General features: G+C 44.8%; 2 protein-coding genes across 2 annotated transcripts in view; one reads left to right on the plus strand and one right to left on the minus strand.

Annotated features, from left to right (window-relative positions):
• Positions 1 to 4,060, plus strand: part of T265_03502 (hypothetical protein) — a gene marked incomplete at both ends in the record, with an annotated part of 25,630 nt that extends 21,570 nt beyond the window's left edge. Inside the window, 2 exons of the mRNA XM_009168002.1 lie at positions 835 to 904; positions 3,653 to 4,060. Coding sequence (XP_009166266.1) covers positions 835 to 904; positions 3,653 to 3,756 — 174 coding nt within the window. The remainder of the gene's footprint in view (positions 1 to 834; positions 905 to 3,652) is intronic.
• Positions 4,061 to 7,971: 3,911 nt separating this feature from the next.
• Positions 7,972 to 21,580, minus strand: part of T265_03503 (hypothetical protein) — a gene marked incomplete at both ends in the record, with an annotated part of 91,637 nt that continues 78,028 nt past the window's right edge. Inside the window, 5 exons of the mRNA XM_009168003.1 lie at positions 7,972 to 8,490; positions 14,588 to 14,622; positions 14,687 to 14,912; positions 16,214 to 16,338; positions 19,178 to 19,206. Of these exons, the coding sequence (XP_009166267.1) occupies positions 8,238 to 8,490; positions 14,588 to 14,622; positions 14,687 to 14,912; positions 16,214 to 16,338; positions 19,178 to 19,206 (668 nt within the window). The remainder of the gene's footprint in view (positions 8,491 to 14,587; positions 14,623 to 14,686; positions 14,913 to 16,213; positions 16,339 to 19,177; positions 19,207 to 21,580) is intronic.

A 21,580-nucleotide genomic window follows, 5' to 3' on the forward strand; every position in this document is an offset into this window, starting at 1 on the left:
ATTGGTCGACAGGCTTTCCTCTAGATTTGGAGGGTTATTAGCTAGTCGTGTTACAGATTCTGTATCACCTACCCCTACAATGAGTTTTTCTATGCTAGCCATGGATGCCTTTGATCAGACTGTTGACGTATGGAATAATTTCCCTACAGTTATTTCATTCGTCTAATCAGATCCCAATAATCGTTCAGCTGTAACACACGGTGTCTAGCTGCCGTGCCATCCGAAGGAAGCACGAGGGCTGGGATACTGCCAGGTTTCCCAAGCCCAGGCAGGGGCAGTCGAGAGGCAGAGGTGGGGGTTCGAATCGCGGACCCTCCGGTCAGTAAATTCGCTCTCTAACTACTGTGTCATATCTCCCGCAGTCAGATCTTGAGGAAGCAGACGCTTTTTTAACGGAAGGTCGATAAGACCAGGTTGTTTCCGCCTGTCGTGGTGATTCATTTTCCGGCCGTGGAACGTCCACCAATCCTTCTTTTCCATATACTTCTCCTCATGGAGGTTCCATGTCACACTTGGGGATGCCTCTGTCTCTTTTCAGTGAAAGGGTTCGTCAGGTTGGAAAGATAATCTATACCGAAAACATGCGTTAGGGCACAGAAACACGATCGACTTTCCCGCCCGATTGTCTTCCTGTGCGCTTTGGCGGGGGAATGGGAGTTGTTAAAGTGGATCTCTTCTTCCCGCGAATACTATTTTAGGGTATTTCAGGACGTTATTTTGAATATTCCTCTCGAATTGTCCCGTGTAACTATATGTACAATAGTAATAGCTGCTGGTAGAGCCCGTATTCGATATTCTTCTACGTGATCTATTCTTCCACTTTCTGTTCCACAGAAACTAATCCATCGGGCAACAGCCAAGTGCCTTACTGTATCGGACCTGAGGAGTGCGCAACTCACACTACGTAAGTTATTCGTACCACTTGTCTGTGTGGTTTCATTGGTTGATGAGCGTGCTTCTTGACCTCAGCGGCGAAGCAACCGAACCATTACCGCTTTTGCTGATTTCTTCAAAATTAAGATTATGGATGATGTTTTGGAGAATTCTTACATCCCCTCTTCGGATGACTTACTGGACTAGTCAGAAAGACTGATCGCCGCCTTCAGCGTACACTCTCTCCAGCATGCGTCGTGCATTCATGTCAAACTTTGGCCATTTTCCAATCATCAGTACGTAAATAAAGTGTCTGAGCAAAGCCGACGAACCGAGCAGACAAGTTAAGTCGACTTTTGTATTATATCCGCAGCATATGTACGTATATTTCTAAGGCAGATATTATGGGAACGTACGTGTGGGATCCACTCATCCTGCTCTTCAACCGGATGTCTCGAGGATGTACATTTCAGTGGCTACCAAAACACTTTCCACATTGAATGCATCGTCCAGCTGCAGCACCGTTTCGGTTCCTCGCTGCCATGTCACCCGAAGGTTGCACGAAGGCTGGGATACTGACAGATTGCCCAAGCCTAGACAGGAGAAGTCGAGAGGCAGAGGTCGGGTTCGAACCACCGACATTCCAGTCAGTAGATTCGCGCTCTAACCACTTGAACCATCTCGCCCCCTTGTTGAGCTTATGGCGGAACAGATCATCTGTTATAGATAGTTGCGCCACCTGTTTTGTTCCAGTTTTATCACCATCAATCTGCACAGACGATTTTGTGCTTACACATCGACCAATCCGCTTTGAACTCAATCAAAGGGATACCTCTTATGTATCGAGTTGGCTTCTCAGTTGTGCTCGCAAGGTTCGCCGTCCATACCCGACCAGATAGTCTCCCCAAGTCCACAGGACATTTCTATAGTGTTGTTTACTTCTTGATAGTGGGAAATGCATCTTATTCGTTTTGATTGTTGGATTCTCCAGTAGGTTGCCGAGGATGCGAATTCCGTCTGCCATAATTGGTCAATTTATCAGTTATAAACCGTGTGCCATAAGCACATTGGTTCCAGCTGCTACAGTTTCGACCACCGGCAAACGGGCAAGTTATGTTCAGAAGCGGGTTCGATCAACGGCTCTACGCGATCTGAGAACGAGCGCACAGATCCCAGCTATGATGCGAGCCCCACCACTCTTAGTGCAAAAAGAAGAAGACCAGACCTTCGTAGGAAGGTCTGCCTCAACGGTTTATAGCTGGAACAACGTCGTATATATATATATATCGGGTGACCTTGGGAAGCGATAAATCGGTTAGCGCACACAAAGTATAACTGGCCAATAGGACCAGGGCGCGGTCTTTTGAATTGAGGTGCAACATGGCGGAAAGGGCGCGAAATCTTAAAATTCAAAATTTTAGAAAGATAATTTGGCAGGAAATCGAAAAATAAACTGTTTTTGGGGATACTGACCCCCAACAAAACTGGCATGCGAAGTACATGACCCAACCAGCACAGCCTATAAAGCGTGAGTAAGAGTTCCTTCATCCTAAGACCATTTGACGTACCTCAGCCATTATGATCTCTTCGACGAAAGTATTTTCTCGTGGGACGGGGCTGCCGTGTTGTCGAAATTTTGCTGTTTTTGAAATGCTATGCTGAACTGCCTTACAGCGACTGATCTATTCTATGAGCACATTTACTGGGTCACGCCCAATTCCTGCGCCGGCCTTCCTTACCGTTGTGATTTCAAGGTCATAACGGTTTACGCCTCGCCATAAAATTGGTATGATTAGTTTTCGTTAGTTTTAGGAGCGTTTTTCTATGCACTCGGGACCGATGGAGGGGTTTTCGTGTCGGAGAAGTGTAGAAAACTTGATCGGACACGACTTCCGTGTCAGACGGTACACGTGAACCATGAGTATATCCTTTGAAAACCACAAGAATCTGGTGTTGATGGATCAGAAATCTGTTCGCAACGACCTGTCCACATTCACCGACTTCTTGGGGGTCTCTTCCCGATTATGTTGCTTACTTTCTGGGGAACTCATTTTCCGGGAGAGCATTGTACCAGAAATTCCATCGAAAATTTGGCTTTAAGCTACTTGCCACAGACGCCTAGTTTATGACTTGTCCTCTGGCCTGAAAGCCAACACGCTCCTAGTGCACTTCAAAACCGAACCGGGAATTTATTTGTCAGAATAGCTTTCCACACAAAACCTTGGGATAACCATCCGATATGACCCCGGATGCACAGTGGTAGCTGGCATCCTCAAAGGATCAAGAGCTTACAGTGCCTCGTTCCAACCGAACAACAGCTATATTTAAGACACGGACTAACCCTTTTTGGACTGAAGATCCTTGTGTTTTCTTGGAGCGGTATCCTCAGTGTTTTACAAAATATACAAGAATCAAAGGGATTGGATACCGTCGCACTGTTTACAACCAATCCTTGGGTGGTGCAGCTCCTTGGGCAAAGGAATGATGAAGGTGAACAGTTGTGACGATGAGGATGTTCTTGCATCAGGGTTTCTCACTCGACTTTAATCCGGCCGAGGTTGCCTGTCACCACAGCAACATTGACCGAACTTCAGCATATGAACGCTACTCAGTTCGAGTTCTACTAGAAACTTGGCTGAACCCGCGTGTTTTTATCCACATTCATGGACCTTCAGTCCCATACTGCAAGGTACGTCACTATTGAGCTTTCAAGTCAGACGTGTCTTGTTGCATTGGACTGATCGTATCCGTCTTTCATTACTCTTATGCCATGTTTTAGGACCGTGCGAAGACACTCCCAATTTTCACTGGATCGTTCCAGGACCCACTCAGGCGGAACAAATTGAACAGCCCGGTGTAAATGTATCCCCAAACCTACAATAAACCACATATTTTGTACCTGTTTTCACCCCCTATCCGCTCAGGGGGTGCTTCCTGCTCGTAGATGTGTCCATATTGTGCTTTCTCGCCCCCCCCTCCCTACTTCGGAACACGCTGCAATTTTTTCTAAGGCTGTGATTTTACTGCCACTGCTACTTGGTTTTTGCATAGAACGGTTACCAGCCTCTTCATGATCCCAGTTGCGCATGCTTTTTGTCCGCGACCACTGTATTTATGCAGTTTAGTTGACTTCTGGATTTTTGTTTTTGTACGTGGAGTGACTCTTCAAGAGTGAACATCCCCGTTTGGGGGACTTCTTACCCCGTAATTCTCTGTTGAACTCGTATGATGGGGACTCGTTCTCTTTCTTGAAAGCGAACACAAATGTGGGAAACATACTAGGTTTATCACACAAATTCATACATTAACGTGGTAGATTTTAGATAATTAAGGTACCATGGCGTAGGTAACTACATGTACATTTGTCCCCACACTAGATTTTGAGCGATCTCTGCTCATTCGCCTTTGAAGCGACTACTCATTCTGTGCATCAAGGGGCCATACTGCATTCTGTCTCACTCCTTTCGCCGTGAACAGATGCTGTGAAGCACCTTCCAGTGTCGTACGCTGAAAACTGCCCGCTAGTCACTTGAAGTTCACTCGTGACAAGTCTCGGTGTGATAATACTTGACTGGTCGTTGGCCGTGTCCGAGAGGGGACGTAATTGTCTGTCCGAGTTGAAATAAAATTTTTAATTAGTCTGGTGAAATATCTTCACCTGTCGGGTCAGATACCATTCCTCGATGGGTTTCGAACCGTTGCGTTGTCCTGTTGGAGCAGACCATTTTGTTCTCCACGCTGCAACTAGAGGCAGGTGTCATTCTTCCACTGTCGGGTTATACGCTTCAGAGTCCTGACCAAATTACACATTTCAAAGCGAAAAGACTCTGGGCCAGCTATTTCTGTCTCATACGAGTGCCAATAATTTTTTGTGTCTGGTTCATCGATAAGCAATCTTAGTCACCAACAGTGACCTGCTGATGGGAGACCCTATCAGGGGTTAGTCATTTAAGACAGATTTTTCTAGTCTTGTTACAGACTCTTTTCTAGTTGCTTTCCCCGAACGAACAGGGTGTCCTCGTTGACACAGAATAACCAATGTCTGAGGCACTTTGTATGAAAACTCTTGAACGAAGCGCCCGTGCTAGACGTCATCGAGGAGCGATGGAGCAATTGTTATTTTCTCTCATTTCTGCCTCGGACGGAGGAAGTGATCGGTTGTTTAGAGTAAAGGTTCAAACCCATGACCTCATCCAAAACTGGTTTCTATCCCGTCACGTTGGATCAGCCAACTTATATTGGACTGAGACGGAGGCGGAAATCTAGACATATCGGAGGGCATTCAACGGGAGAAAAGTCTACTGCCTGAAGGCTGATTTGGTTTTTACTGTGAACTGAGAATGGAGAGGCTCGAGTCAAGATATTGACGAGACCAGATTTGGACTAAGAATTCGGCGAGTTGATTCATGAAGGAGCCGAAGGCGGATTACACAATGGAAAACGCTCGACTGAGCACTATTCAGAGGCGTAGGTTCTTTGAGGATTCCCTTGAAGGTTCTTGCATTCTCGTTGTCTCTGTGCAATTCGCTGTGAGGCATTCCCGTTAGTAGTGTGTTGGTTTTCTTACGATGTCCGAATTCCTGCTCATTAGTAAAAAAACAGATCGCTCAGCTGTAACATTCTTCCGGCTGCCATGCCACCCGAGGGAAGCACAGGGGAAGTCGAGAGGCAGAGGTGGGGTTCGAACCACGGACCTTCCAATCATTAAATTCACGCTCTAACCGCTGAGCTATCTCACTCCCTTGGCAAAGAGTGACCATTTCGATTATTCCAACGCATTAGAATCTTGCGAACTTTCTGGTTTTTAAGACATACGTACACAATACTACCCAGCTGGACTTGATGTTTCTTTTGCGGGTATTATATCTTCACTATTTCCAAATGTCCGGTTTATCAAAGTGGAATTTCTTTTGAATCCTGGTAGCAAGACAGGTCCGTTGCAGGCGATTCATTCCAGCGGCATCATCTACAAAAAACAAACGCGTGCTTGTCGTACAGTGGTTCAAGCTGCCCAGCTTCCAGCGGGGGCGAGATGGTCCAAGTGGCTAGAGCGCGAATTTACTGACCGAAATGTCCATGGTTCGAACCCGACCCCCACCTCTCGACTTCCCCTGTGTCTAGGCACCATCCCAACCCTCAGGCAACCTTCGGGTGACACGACAGTTAGGCACCGAAAGGGTGCTACAGCTTCCAGCATAGCAGACATCGTTTGTGAGGTCAGTGGACTTTTTTATTTATTCGGGTTGTGCACTTTTCTATCTTTTCAATTTATTGCATCCTCGCTCGCAGCCTTGGAAATGAAGAGACTAACATCGCCGAAAGGTCAGTGGTCCTGAAGCCCGTATTCGGAATTTGGACTTGTCAAACTGGTGCTCACTGACTATTAACACACTCGGTGGTATTGCTTACAACTCAGGTGGTTGGATCCATACGTCAATTTGTTTTGTACCCTTCTGGATGACATTCTACCACGAAATTTCACAACCGCCTGGTTTTCGGTGCATGACATTCTGGAATTCGCATTGGCGACGAACTGCAACCATTGGTCCCCAGTTTAGGACCATTAGTCTCCAAAAGGCAAAAAAAGTCGAAGAACAACGCGAAGTGACCCGGACCGAATTATACGGCTACCTTCATTTTCGGCCCAGCGGATCAACTCCAAAAAAACCCACAAAGACTTGTAAAATGACAAAAGGAGGAATACTTGACCTCTTGGTAATGGAAAATCGCATTGCATAATCGTCGATGAGGTTCAGTAGTACATGGGACTTCTGGCGCTAACTCTGAGCTGAGCAGTCTCTATTCTAAGGGGGATCCAAGTTGATCGAACTTCATTATAAAGGACAAGTGACGGACTGTCTCATGTCGCATCGTGACATGTTAGTCCAATGTCTTCATATGAGATCGTAAGTGTAGCGTAGCCGCATTGCAGGACAAACAAGTTTTCGCGTTCTCCTGGCCTCACATTTACTCTAATCCTTCAGCTGTAGAGCCCTTTCGGTGCCTAGTTGCCATGCTACCCGAAGGAAGCACGAGGGCTGGGATACTGTCAGGTTGCCCAAGCCTAGAAAGGGGAATGTCGAGAGGCAGAGGTTGGATTCGAACCACGAACCTTCCGGTCAGTAAGTTCCCGCGCTCTAACCACTTGAGCCATCTCGTCCCCTCGTATCTACTCTGCAAATTTTTTCTAGATACTACTGATCGAGTAGTTTAATGAATAGGATCTTGGGCGCTGTTTCGATGACCCGGGTGTGCTCATCATGGGCGACTTCAAGCTACCTGCTGGTACCCATTCGGATAACCTACATGCCTGTTATTCAGAAATTAAGAGGTACAAAATAATATCTTTTTTTTCTGTGTTCTGTCGCCCTACACTACAGGAAAGGTAAGATATCACTGCCACGTTTCCAGGGCCCTCGCAGGGTGTCGGACGGCTCTAAAGCCGTTCGAAAAGCATTTTAGTTTTTTGTAATGAATTTAAAGTTGAGCAAGCTTTATTTCCGTAAGTTTGCAGTCAAACGTTCAACAGTACCCCCTATTTAGCCACCCTGTGTCTATCGTATCATTTCCCCCGGTCGACCAGTATTACCGAAACCCCTTTCATCCCACAGGATGTCCTCTCCCTCTAATTCAAAGAATTGAGTTAAGCGGCTAGATTGTATGAACGTCATGCGCTACGCATAAGGTTGCTGAAAACCCTTTGTCATCCCACGATCAATTTTGCCCGTCTTGAGGCTCATCAGGTATGCGAATGAGTAGATTTCGCTAGATGTTTTGAAAGTGTGAATTGTCGTGTGTTCAGTGCAGATGCATCCAGCAACAGTAATTGGTTCTTCCTTTTCATTTGTCGGTGTGCCATGTCACATGCGTTCAAAGATGTGTCAGGCTGGGAGCCAGCAGGACCCCGTCCGGACCCCCTCGCCTATGCTAACTGGACGTAAGTTCTGTACCCTGAGCCTCTCCGAGATTTTCGGAGAAAAGTAGTTTTTATACGGTAGGCTCTCAGCATTTTATCACTAACATTACGGAGATTACGCTTGAAAAAGTAGGATCTGGCGGGGCGGACGTGACATCATGTTGTCTGGCCAAGAAAACGTAACAGGAATGTACAATGAATTCTTTTCGACCCAACCAAGAAAAAGAATCTTAGAACAGGTTGTCATAGGTTGCTCAAATGAATGTGGCGAAAGAGCAGAGATTAGTTATGCGGTGTGTTTCTTAAATGTGGACGAATGAAATGAACAAGGCTCAGCTCAGAGCGCAGTAGCTGCGAATAATTGGGTATCATGTGAAACAGGAGTTTGGAAAATGTGTAGAAAAACAACTGACGTCGACTCGTACCTGGTGGACAAACCTGGGTTCGGTCATCTGGACTCTGTTTCACCGTGTTGTTCGCAACGCTGAATATCCCCTTCTGCAACTGCTCGCATTAACGCGGTAATCGATTTCGTTTTTTGAAAAACTAGTGCTGCCTCCATGTGGATGTCAATCTCTTCGGTCGGCGACTTTTCAACTCGTATTTCGCTAAGTTGAGGTAGCGGTGGGAATAGAGCTGCGGACCAAAGGAGAGCCAAATTCCCCGCATCCATCTTGTTATTTTCACTATATCGACTGACCCTGATTCGAAAGAAATGGGGGAATTTGATTGGTTGCGAATGCACTGATCGACCGGAAAATTGGTCCAATCATTTATGAGCACTGACTGATGTTACTGATTCTCCGATGCGAGGCCTGGCACAAAGCCACTTGATTTTCTCTTTGACTTGGCGATTTATCATTCCTGCATCTTGAGGTACTTCTAAATGCCCTCTCATGATGACCTATTTCCACCTGATCGACTGTTTGGAGGTCAGTGGAAAATTGCGTTCACCTTTTTTTACAATGTGTTTGTTAAGAGTGCCTATTGGTAACGTCGATGTTCGGGGTGGCTATTTTGATCACTGCTAGGAAACCTGAACAGTTTATTTTTGATCAACTGGCACTCCAACTAACTGTGTTTAGTATTGAATTGATGTTTTGGAAAGATTTGTGTATTCGCACAAAAATAGACTGGCGAGCCGCTTGCATTGGCTGAGAGAACAGGAAATTTTTTTCCACGTTTTGATTGTTCGATATATGATAGACGGAAATGGAATGAGCTTGAATAGACAATTCAAGCAAAATGACTTTTCTATGGAGGAAAGGTAGCTCAGCTCAGGTAGCGTAGATGGTGCTGGTTGGCTTGTTCGCTGAGCTGGGCAATTTGATTGCTAACGTTTCATCACCAATCGAGATGACATCATCAGTGCGTTGTTAGAGCGCGTAGTGGCGTGTAGCGGTTGGTCAGTGGTTGTGCGTTGAGTAGTGTTGCGTGTGGGTTAATATAAGTGCTGCTAGCCGAGGCTGTTCTTTGATCACGATTGGTTATTCGGTCGAGCGGTTCCATTGGCTGCTCTATCCTATCCCCTATCCATACACAAAGCCCGACGCAGAAGTTCTGGCACGCGAGACACAGAAGGGAATTTCGGGTGGATTCGATCAACCGATGCATTGAACTGGACCCAATTTACGCACCACCACTTGCAAAGGGCCAACATCTCAACCGGACTACCCAATGAGAACCGAATATTGGATCCACAAACAAAGAAATTAGGAATCCCTTGGTGGCAGATCAATAAAGTTCACAAGCCCTAACTCGGAAGGGCCAGGGACAGAGGAGGGGATGCCAAGTTCAAAGGTCACACGAGTGTTGGCGAATCAGGACGCAGGATAACGGGACAACCAATGGAACCGTCCGACCGATCAACTAATCGTGATCAAAGGTCAGCCTCGGTTAGCATCACGTATATAAACACACACGCAACACTACTCAACGCAAAACCACCAAGCCATCGCTACGCACCACTACGCGCCCTGACAACGCATTGATGATATCACTTCGATTGGTGATGAAACGTTTGCAATCAAATTGTCCAGCTCAGTGGAAAGACTGTTTTAACGAGTCCTGAATCTCTACCCTTCGATTTTCGGAGGAGCGCTCCACCAACCGAACAACCGCAGTCTAATTTAGTAGCGACCAGCAATTCCTTGATACCTGAGAAGAATCTCGCCAGCCCAGGCTTCATTGTCGCTCGTTAGTTCGCTTCGTTAAGCTGAACGCCTAAGGAGCAAACATTTCGTTACAAATCGTGGTGACGTCGGTATTATGTCATAATGAACCCAAGCGTTGCAATTCGTCGTCGTTCCGTTTTTCGTTCATCTAAATATCTTGCAAGTTTCTACACAACCTATCTATTCCCTCCTAGATAAAATGTACTGAAGTGAAGTTTGAAAGATGCTTTTATTAAAACAAACTCACTAGCGGAAAGCTAAATTCATTGCCGCGTAAGGTCATCGATTTAGTATGATAAAGCACATCGAAATTCACTGAGTGAACATTGTAATTTAACCGTTAAACCCAAGATAATTCTTCAAAACCATTTTAATTGATATAACTATTATAGTTGCGTAAACATTTGATCACAAGTTGATTGAAAACGTTGGCGGTAATGAATTTAGTCAATTTATTGAATGTCTTTGGAATTAAAAAAGTCTTCAGGTATTTTTTGCATATAAATATAAAAGTTTGTCATACCTTACTCGTTGATTGAGGTTGAGATACAAACGAAAAATTTTGTCATCTTTCCTTGTGCTCAAGTTCGAGTCCCATTTTATTGGCGAGCATTATTCGAGTGAATTACCCCCCTTCGCTGTACAACCTTTATTCAAATAAGATTCACGTTTCTGGGAGTAATCGAACTTGAGTGAAATCGGTAAATATCTCTTTGAATAGTCATGCCCAACTCTCAATTGGCAAAATACCGTTTTGACAGAGAAGTCAGAGACTGGCAGCGCCTGATATTAAACGATGAATCTGATGGCTCGGTGACAGTGCTTGTTAGTATCACTTTGGTGATCGGACGAGAATCCCAGAACCAGGGATGGGGCTTCCGGACATTCCAAGAAAAAGTTATGAAAGACGGTGAATTGCAACAGTAAGCGCCTGTGGAACAACACTCAGAGAGTTGCGGACAGCTTCAGAGGCAGAACAATGGGAATGATGCAAACCAACTGTAGAACTCCAGTGACGACCAGTGTCGTCCAGTATTCCTGTCCCTCATTCCCGAGAGAGGACCTTGTCTATCCGATGAGGAATCTTTCCGATTGTTAGTTGTATTAAGTTAGCCAGTTTTCGGTTAACACTTTCTTGAGTGCTGCCGTATAGCTGTGTACATTAGCGCACATTACTGTTGTTAATTGTGAGCACATCTCAGATACTGCCGGACTCGGAGGCTTTTATTCTGGGTCGGTTTCAAACTAAACGAGCAGGAAGTGATACACGAAAATTGCGTTTGCTGATAATTGAATCAACTTGAGTATGAAGTTCCATACAGGTCTTCATTTGGATCCTTCAATTCGGCTCAAACCGCTCGGATCCGGAAATGAACAGCCTGAAGTTGATAAACGAATATGGTTGTTCTGTTGATCATGACAACTACCCTGCGAACGTTTCGTCACAGGTCGAGGTCACACTGGGCTATTTTGTGCTTCCTTGCCAGAAGTTCCATCAGTCTTCGGGAAATACACTAATTTAAAATCAATTTGGTTTCCACAAGAGATTCACCTGAATCTCTCGTTTATGATATTCTACAGCTGAATGAGCTGCACACAGGCTGTTTCACGTTTTAGTTGGCATGATATTCGAGATACCGCAGTATATTTTCGTGAAGCGCCCGAAGGGTATTCAGCGACCTTCTAAATATTTTCTTGCATGAAAACATACTGCGATGTCTTGGATATCGTGCCAACTGAATCGTGCGGCGTGCTTTGTGCAGCACATTCAGTTGTAGGATGTCATAAACGAGAGATTCAGTTGAGTCTCTCGTTAAAAACCTAGTTGATTTGCAAATGAGTATTCCTCGAAAACAGTACAATTTGGGTTCAAGTAGAACATAAGGTTGACGGAAAGTCGGGGACTGCGCCTACTTGATAAGCCCCAAGAAGGGCGAAACCGGTCATGGACTGTCGAAGAGTTTTCAGCAACCCTGTGAGTAGATTGCAAGATTGCTTTTGGATGCGTGACAGCCATCGCCGAGTCCAGAGGTCCTCATCCGAGGAGAAGGTAGCCACCATTACCCACTTGTACCTTAATTAATGGCTGACACAAATCTGTCGTCTCTTCACTGTCCTCATAAAATGTTACAGAATATTCGAACGTCTTGTACACTGGAAAATATCCCAGTGCCAGGAAAATTGTTCCAACTGAAGTATTTTGATAAACCTTTGTGGAATGCGAAACATGGGAGATTCGATTGGATTTCCCGTTCACATCAACTCTAACCACGAGTGAGTGTTTAGCTCCACGTGATTCAAATCCGATGTTCGGTTGCTCAGTAATGTTGACGAAAGCTTGGAAAGAAGCCCACTGAGTGAACTCTAGGATGGAGAGATTCGAAATCCATGACCTTGGCTTCTCAACCGAAATCCACGCTTTTCTGTTTGGTAACTTTTAGTTATACTGAATCCATGGGGAAAGATCACCTATATCTCACTATTCCTATCCAGTCTTGGAATTTCCCGGACAAGGAAATGTCAGTAATTACTACGGTTTACGTCTCTTCTGGTCGGCTCTATTAGAAGAAAACTTATCTAGCTAAGGTCTCTGTATCATCGCCAATACCAGAATACTCATCTTATGCTGTCGATGATGACGTGACCAGATCATCCCGTCCGAATATATGCAGTTCCGTTGAGAGTGGTTTAGTGTCCGCTGGGCGTGCAATGTAAATACACTGCTTATAAGCTCATGAAACCCGGGCGGTAGAGTTCATAGACTGTACCTCCTCTGAAGGCTCATTAATCGCTGGGGACACAACCTATGTCCGTCTTAAACTACGAAGCGTGACGGCCCATTTATAGTTGAAGGTTCACTTTAGGCCTTGATTCATCTACATCTCTCTGCCACTGGCTGTAAATTTTGTCTAACAATCAATTCATTTCCGGCTGATCAATTCCGGTTACTCTGTCCCTCACATTTCCTCTAATTTCTTCCATTTATACTCTAGGTCCGTGGACTGGAAGGTGTTGCGTTGCAAAGAATTTCAAAACTGTACCTGATAGTTCCCTTCTTGAGGCTCAACTGGATTACTCAGCAGTCTGAAAGTGATATCCACCTAGATGGCAGAATAAATCTTCGCTTCTTGGGAGAATCACTGCTATGCTCGAAATCTAAAAAGTTCTCTTGGTACAGCCGGAACAAAGAGACCTAATCCATGCAACCTTCCGTGAACAAATGTTGCCTCAAAGTAGGGCACAGATATCTGTCTCCAGCAAGCATGAACACCTCACTGAACTAAAAACTAAATGCCGAACTTTCAGCTGAATACCCAAAATTGAGTGCATCATCTAGCCGAGGACAACTGTGGATCGCATAACACGTGACATACAAACATTCACCACCGGTCGCTTTGCTCCACATGGTTTCGGAGAACGGTGATGACAGTTCGAGAGAAATTCCCTCTGCAACAAGCATCAAGCAAAGTACTGAGATCGCAACTTTGCACAATACGTAGCCGCACTACACACCCGCATTAAATCCCAAGATTTTCGCCTTGAGCACTATCGAAATCTTTACGGTGATCACACTGCAGTCATGTTGCGAAGCCTGCTTGAGTAACTTCCAGGTTTGTTTTTGTGGGAGACTCACCTAAAACCCAGCTGAACCTCTCGGTTATGGGGTTTTCAAGTAGAACATAGGATGGACGGAGACTTGGGGATTGCGCCTTCCTGATGAGCCCCAAGAAGAGCGAAAATGGTCGTACAGTGTCAAAGAATTTTCAGCAAACTTATGAGTAGTGTATTGCGTCTATACATCTGATCCAGCTGATTATTTCACATTGAGAGTATGGTAGAGAACTAGCGAAACAGTAACCTATAAACATGTGGATGAAGAGGAAACTCCCGTCTTCAGCGAGGGCTTCATATACGGTGGTTATGAGCCAGTTTGTATGGTGCCACTTGATATATTTGGTAAACGAATTAATAAAGTCTCAGGTTTTGGAAAGAAGTACACTAAGAATTTGTCATATTATGAAATAATTCATTCTACGAGAAACATGGACGTATGTTCCTATGCAGGAACTTTCGTCGAAGTCCTAACAACTAAGTGACTTCATGATTGGCGGTATTCATTCTCACTCTTGCTCTTCAAAGATCAGCGATCCTCATGAGATGAAAAGTTTTGGTTATCCGGATGACTACCCGACAAATACTTCATCAAAAGCTTTAGCATTCCAGCCACAGTTACGTCCCGCTGGCATGATCTATTTTTCTTTCAGACAGTCCAAATCAAATCGATTTTTTCGCTCATTGGACGATCTACTTTAATCTTGAGTTTATTCTATATGAGCAACAAAGTTCGGAAACGTGTACTGTATTACATTGAAGGATAACCCTACTTATTCCTTCTCGATGTACTTCAGATCATTCAGCTACTGCAAAACGGGGTTATAAAAACATTCTTGACGCTGGTATGGAAATGATGAACAGAACGGACGGAGTGAATTTGAGCACGAAAACCAGACGGGTTCACGAATTGATGGATTGTGAATACAGAATTGATGAGTGCGCCTTAGCGGCCGGTGGGAGAAAAACCAAACACCAGTTTTACTCCTGTGAGTCAAGTCTATATACACACATATGAGGATATAGGATTTCAGCCTCCAAAAGCCGCTATATGAGGTACAACAAAACATGGGGCTTTATAGAGCATCGGTCAAATCCTGACTTCATTCACAGCAGTGGAAAGAGTGAGTCGCCGATCCTCAGCGGCCCCAAGTAGACAATGTAGTGCTTTTGTGCTTTGGAACGCCCCCGCGACTTCCATCTCCAAATTCTTGCTGGCATTTGATGACGGGCGCAACTCTCCGTTCAGGTTGGACAATGGAGAGAAAAACACCGAGGACCATAACAGTGACAAGTTTCCTTTATCCATCTTATTCACATCGCTATACCGCATCACACTGTTGATAAAGCAAAGAGAGGAACGAAGCTGGGTTGTACGTCAAAAGTGACCGTGTATTGGTGGGCTCAGAAGAAGCAGTGTACAACCCAAACCACCATTCCCTTGTTTCGTCATTTGAGTAAGGTCGTTCAGAGTCAGCGATAGCCAAGACTACATACTATCAAGCAATATGTCCTTCTGGTTTGCTCCCCTGCACCAGTTGCCGAATGTGTCTGTCAGGAGAATCTTGCCTATGCACTGTGGTGCCCGTTCACGGATTCCACAGAAAACCACGTCAAGTCTGGTGCGTTCTCTTGCTAAAAGGGTTACATTAGTAGTTTCCTTTGTGAAACTATACTACGATATCCCGAATATCGCGGTCTTTTGCAGCACATTCAGTTGAAGAATATCATAGACGAGAGACTCAGTCAAGTCTCCCGTGAAAACCAAGTTGATTTGTCAATGAGCGCATTCGTCGCGATCAGTCAAAGTAGAACATAAGGTTGACGAAAATTCGGGTACTTCGCCTACTCGATGAGCTCCAAGAAGGGTGAAACCGGCTGTGGTCTGTCGAAGAGTTTGCTTAAAACTTGTGAGTAGTTTGCCCTCGGAATAGGATCAGTTCAGAGATAATTCCTTTCTACGAAAATATTCCCGGAGTGTTGTAAACGCAATCAGTTGACGAAACCATACTGTGCATATCAAATTGTTGAATGCGGTTTACAGTAAAGCAATCGCGCAACTTCGAAATAAAAAAAAACCGAGACACATAACTAGCGAGCTTTCAGTTGTGGACTCGGGCATTTAATGTAGTTGAAAATGTAGACGTTTTCATGAAGGAAACTACTCACAAGGTTGCTGAAAACTCTTTGACAGCCCACGNCTCACAAGGTTGCTGAAAACTTTTCGACAGCCCACGACCGGTTTCGCCCTTCTTGGGGCTCATCAGGTAGGCGTGGTCCCCGGGTTTCCGTCAAACTTATGATCTACCTGAACCCAAATTGCACTGTTTTCGAGAAATACACTCATTTGCAAATCAATTTGGTTTTCACGGCCTGTGTGCAGCACATTCAGTTGGAGGACATCATAAACGAGATATTCAATTGAGTCTCCCGTGAAAACCAAATTGATTTGCGAATATAGACGTTTTTTTAGTATTTAGTTAGGATGTACCTTGAATTATTTTCCAACTAGGCTAGGATTGATGTTCTTGGCAAGTTTGACTGTGTTTAGTTGACAATACTGTGATAAAATCTTCTATCGGGGTGATAAGTGACACTATGAAACATGAGAATCGATTGCAATGAAGATCCAACTTACGTGAGCAAATGTGACAACATGTGAATGAGGGTGTCTCGGTTGGCCCGAGGGAGTCCATCAAGCCAGTTTTGCATTTCTTGAGTTCTGGCCGATCCTTCAGGAAGCTCTGAAAGTAAAGTGCCAAACTGGGGTAATTTATGGGAAGTGGCTCGTTCTCTGTGACTTACAGAGTAAGCAGGTTTCTTCTCGATCTCTGTTAAACAAACCTTTTTCAAGTCAGTTCAGTTCGTTCGGAATCGCTTTGAGAACAAGGTCATGCAACATAAAGATCGATTCTTTATTAAAGACTGCCAAATCGGTCTCGTGTTTACGGGAGACTTGAACTCTATCGTAAATGTTTTCGAATTGGTCATGACTGAGGCATGACCACACGCTTCGAAAAGGAAAAACTCCCTGACTGCAATGGAGATTCGGTCCTGTAAGTTAGGCCAATCTATGCTGAAGAGCACGACACAGCTGTTTGATCCTCATCGGGAATCATCAATGGTGGTGCGGAAGTCCAGAGAGCTCCGGTGCTATATTCTGTCTAACACTTGATCAATCACACTGCTGATCAGCCGCTCGTGGCCAAAGGGTTTATTGTTCAAACTTTTAGCCGGCAGTTCGAAACTTCCCGAGGCTTCGTGAGATGCGCGCTACTGATGACTTCTAACAAGAACGAGGCAGCCGTACAACGCTTCTCGGCCATTCAGCATAGATGGAACTCGGTCACAGGGGAAAATCAAGACTCTATTTCCAAAACCTCTTCACACTACCAACATCCCTTGACTCTTGCAACATGTCTACAGTTCCTTCGAGTTCATGTGACCTCAGATACGCAGACATCAACTGGGAATACGTTTTATTCATTTTTATGGTAGGAGATTCTTCCATACTGATGTTTGTTGTTAAAGGAACTTTCTCTGTTCTGATACTTATTCAAGATGACTTTTATGTATGTGCTGAACTAAACTTGTCTCAGACAAAAGAGGGAATCACATCATTATCCACAAGAATACTAAACTTTAATCTTTTCAACAGTATGAATCAAAATCAATAGTTGATCCTGGACTTGGTTGCACAACTCGTGAATGACCGAAGAAAGATTCGCTGAGCTTCTTAAGAAGTGAAGTCGTCCTCAAACGTCTTGGCTCTATCCACATTTACTACTTATATATTTATTACTTATATACTGCTTATATACTACCACTTGTATATGCTACTTATATATACTACTTATATACTACCTGCAGCAGAAATGCCCCAATAGCGACAAGATTTGGCCAGAAAAATCTATGCCTTGATTCATAGAAGGTGGCTCTGGCCGTATATGGTTGATGAAGTATTCACTTCTTTCCACTTTTACATTTGAGGATTGGGAGAATGGAGCAGACCGTGAGCGCGGAAACATTTTATTCGGCTGGAAAATTTGACTCAGAAACTGGTGCTCTAAGTAAAGCTGGAGTTAATGATCCCACCGAGAATGGAGGGGATTCGGTTTTCAGCACAGTCTCGTCTCCGATCATCCTTAAGAGAACGGGTTTTTGGATAAACAGCTGTCCAACTGAGTTGCTATTCTCTGATGAATACCGCTTCGTTACTGAACAAACTGATTGTTCTCGGGTCAGCACCTAGCCACACACGTTTACGATAATATATATACATATATATATATATATCATGTTTGAAAAATGTAGAGGAAATAACAAGGTCGCCGGATAAATTCATCTCGTATACTCTCACCCGCCCAAAGAGATGCATTATACAGCGCGGCTAACAAAAGCAACCAATCAATAAAGCCAAAACAACCGCAGAGTGACCTTTCAAGCCTTCTGACCGCAGAGGATGGGCTTAAAATGACTAATCATCGTGTTATTTGTATTTCTATATATATTTAAAAATGGCTGGCATCCAAAACGGAAGGACAGGTTAGAAGAGTTTGACCCTAATATCTGCAAAATTCGAGCACCCGATAGCTGACAATGGCTCTCATTCCGTTACTTAATACGGCCGAAATATAAAAAGTCCGGTGCTGTTCGGAGGGCACCTGTTGTATGCAGTGCTTTGAGGAGTCGGGCTTCCATGTACTATCTCATGAATCTTTGCTATAGGTCAGTTAGCATCACCCTGTGACTTTGGCCTTAAAGTCAGAGGCTGTGGTTAGATTGATCGAAACAGTTCTTTAATTCTAAACTTAGCAAAAAAAGACCACTGGACACCTACCGTGAATCCTGTGGAACGTGAGGACTTCTCTGGATAAGGAAAGAGGGAATGGAGAACGGGTTTGTGTATAAACAGCTGGCCAACTGAGTTTCTATTCTCTGATGAATACCGCTTCGTTACTGAACAAACTGATTGTTCTCGGGTCAGCACCTAGCCACACACAGTTTACGATATATATATACATATATATATATATATATCATGTTTGAAAAATGTAGAGGAAATAACAAGGTCGCCGGATAAATTCATCTCGTATACTCTCACCCGCCCAAAGAGATGCATTATACAGCGCGGCTAACAAAAGCAACCAATCAATAAAGCCAAAACAACCGCAGAGTGACCTTTCAAGCCTTCTGACCGCAGAGGATGGGCTTAAAATGACTAATCATCGTGTTATTTGTATTTCTATATATATTTAAAAATGGCTGGCATCCAAAACGGAAGGACAGCAGAGTTTGCAAGGACAGGTTAGAAGAGTTTGACCCTAATATCTGCAAAATTCGAGCACCCAATAGCTGACAATGGCTCTCATTCCGTTACTTAATACGGCCGAAATATAAAAAGTCCGGTGCTGTTCGGAGGGCACCTGTTGTATGCAGTGCTTTGAGGAGTCGGGCTTCCATGTACTATCTCATGAATCTTTGCTATAGGTCAGTTAGCATCACCCTGTGACTTTGGCCTTAAAGTCAGAGGCTGTGGTTAGATTGATCGAAACAGTTCTTTAATTCTAAACTTAGCAAAAAAAGACCACTGGACACCTACCGTGAATCCTGTGGAACGTGAGGACTTCTCTGGATAAGGAAAGAGGGAATGGGACTAAAAGGCGAACTACTGGTGTTGTAGAACTACTCCAACCCCATAGGTTGGACCTCACTGATCCAACTTGCTGACCAGGAAAGTGTTGTGTCACTTCACCTGCCCTGACGCTACTGGGTTATTATATATATATATATGATTCACTTGTCACCGTATTTGATGGGCGATCCGCTGTCAACCAACCAGTGTGTCTGCTACACACCCACACTGGTTCTCGGTTGACCATAGATGGCCGTCTATGCGCGTACGGGGTACCTTGGCCATGGAGTGGGTGTGAACTTTCTGGTCCCTATTGGACCTTTCTCCGGCACATGATGAAATCGGACGTGATTCAGACGTGGGGGTATAATCGCACGGCTCTGTTCCACATGATTGCTCCACTGGGCAGTAGGCTGATGCGCAGCCGTATTAGAAAGCCACACCAGAGGCTGGCTATGGTAACAAATTTTATTGGATCCCGACGACATGAGGAGGTATGGATTTCCAAGTGGACAAAGTTCAGCTGATTGAGAATTTTCCAAACTCTCATGAACGGAATGTCTGAATAGATCAGCTGGTTCCTCTTCACAGATTACCTATTTGGCAGCCTCGTATCAGATGGATACGATCCGGGGCCGATCGGTCCATGATTTAACAACGAAACATGAGCACCATTACTAGTCAACGCCTTTGTAACTGCTGTCCTCATGAAGAGGTAAACAAGTAGTGATCCTGATAGAGATATCTGTGCGACGCTGTCAATGGTGGCATCAAAGCTATCGACTTCGGTGTTACACTGTTACACTGGACAAACAGATCCATGTGTCGCCAATGAATGGATTGGACCATCGTATCCAGCACGCGGTCCTCACTCGCATATTCTCCTTAGTCTTGGCGTAAAAAGTTGTAGCAGCTGGGAACACTGCACTTTTGTGCGTGGCTTGTAAGCCAAAAGACTGGACTGGGATGAGCCAACCGCATTGTAGAGCGTTCTTGACTTCGCCAAAGCCTCTGACCCAGTCAGAACAGGAACGCTGGGACGTCTAGCAACTGTTCGGACAATTTTGTCAACCTCAAGAAGCGTCTCACACTGAAAAGCAGGCCCAGGTAAAGATCTGCGCTAGCTTCCCGGCCGATTTCAAGATCGATACCAGAATGAGACATGGTTGTGTTTGTCACCAACCATCCGTGGGGTGGCACTCCACCGTTGCAACATTCGTATATCGATTCAATGAAGGCTAGATAGCTATTTGTTCAAGTCGAGGGAATTCTCTCTGAGAGAGAGAGACACTGCTGCTTGACTGAGGCCTGTGGACTACTGTGCCTTATTTTTACATTCTGAAGCGAAATTACGATGACTAGCTACGGTTTTGCGGTTTAGCAGCACCTTCCTTGGCTTTGATTGTGGATTTTTGTGGATCATTTATCTTGTATGCGCGAGCGCCAGCAGTTCTACGTAAACTATCAAGCATTCAACTGAGTTGTTTCAAGGTGGCATGCCACGCGGGATTTCGTAATGCTGGTGGCAGCACACCCTCTTCAGAACTGATCATGGGGTAGACGCAGGAATTACAAAACTCATCAAGGCATTTGGCCGCCCTGAGAAACGTCTTCAGCATGATCATCAATTGAGCATAGAAACAGGACTACAACTGTTTTCGTTACTACGCAAGCCAGGGTAATCTGAATGCCATATAAACGAATGGTCTAGGAGTTTCTGACCGATTTAACTTCCAACTCAAAATCCTGCAGATAAGATGGGATGACCGGATCTGAAGCACCCAAGTCTTTCGCAAAGCTGGAGTTCAGTGAACCTCCGCTGGCTGGGCGGCCGAAACTCGCATCCCAAATCGACGGTCAGACTGAGAATGGACTTCGAAATCGGGAACGTCTTCTGTGGCACCCTTCGGGCAAGTTTGGAAAACTGAAACATCCTTTGCAGATCATAAAAGCATCTGGCACTCGAAAGAACTGTCTGAAATGCGGCTATCCACGCAGGCATGCAAAGCTTTGAGATTTAACGGTCTGTGGCTCTCCTACGCTTCACGGCCGTCCTTTATATTATCATCATCATCATCGTCATCGACGGCATGACATCAGTGTTCAACACTGATGCTTCACTGACGTACAACCGTTATTTATTTGAAAGGCTTATTGTGGAGAAAAGAATAAAGGTGGGCGGGGAAGGGACTTAGTGCTAGCTTAACACAATCATTCCGAGGTGCCTATGCCTCCAGACATTCACTCAGGCAACCTGGTAAGAAACTGGCAATAAGAACGCCACTGACATCGGTTGGCAGCCATATCTTGTAGTGTCTCCAACCAGGCACAGTGAGGATCACGCGGTCACCATCCTGGAAGACGAGTAGC

The sequence above is a fragment of the Opisthorchis viverrini genome, assembly GCF_000715545.1.
Source record: "Opisthorchis viverrini unplaced genomic scaffold opera_v5_50, whole genome shotgun sequence".
NCBI lineage: Eukaryota > Metazoa > Platyhelminthes > Trematoda > Opisthorchiida > Opisthorchiidae > Opisthorchis > Opisthorchis viverrini.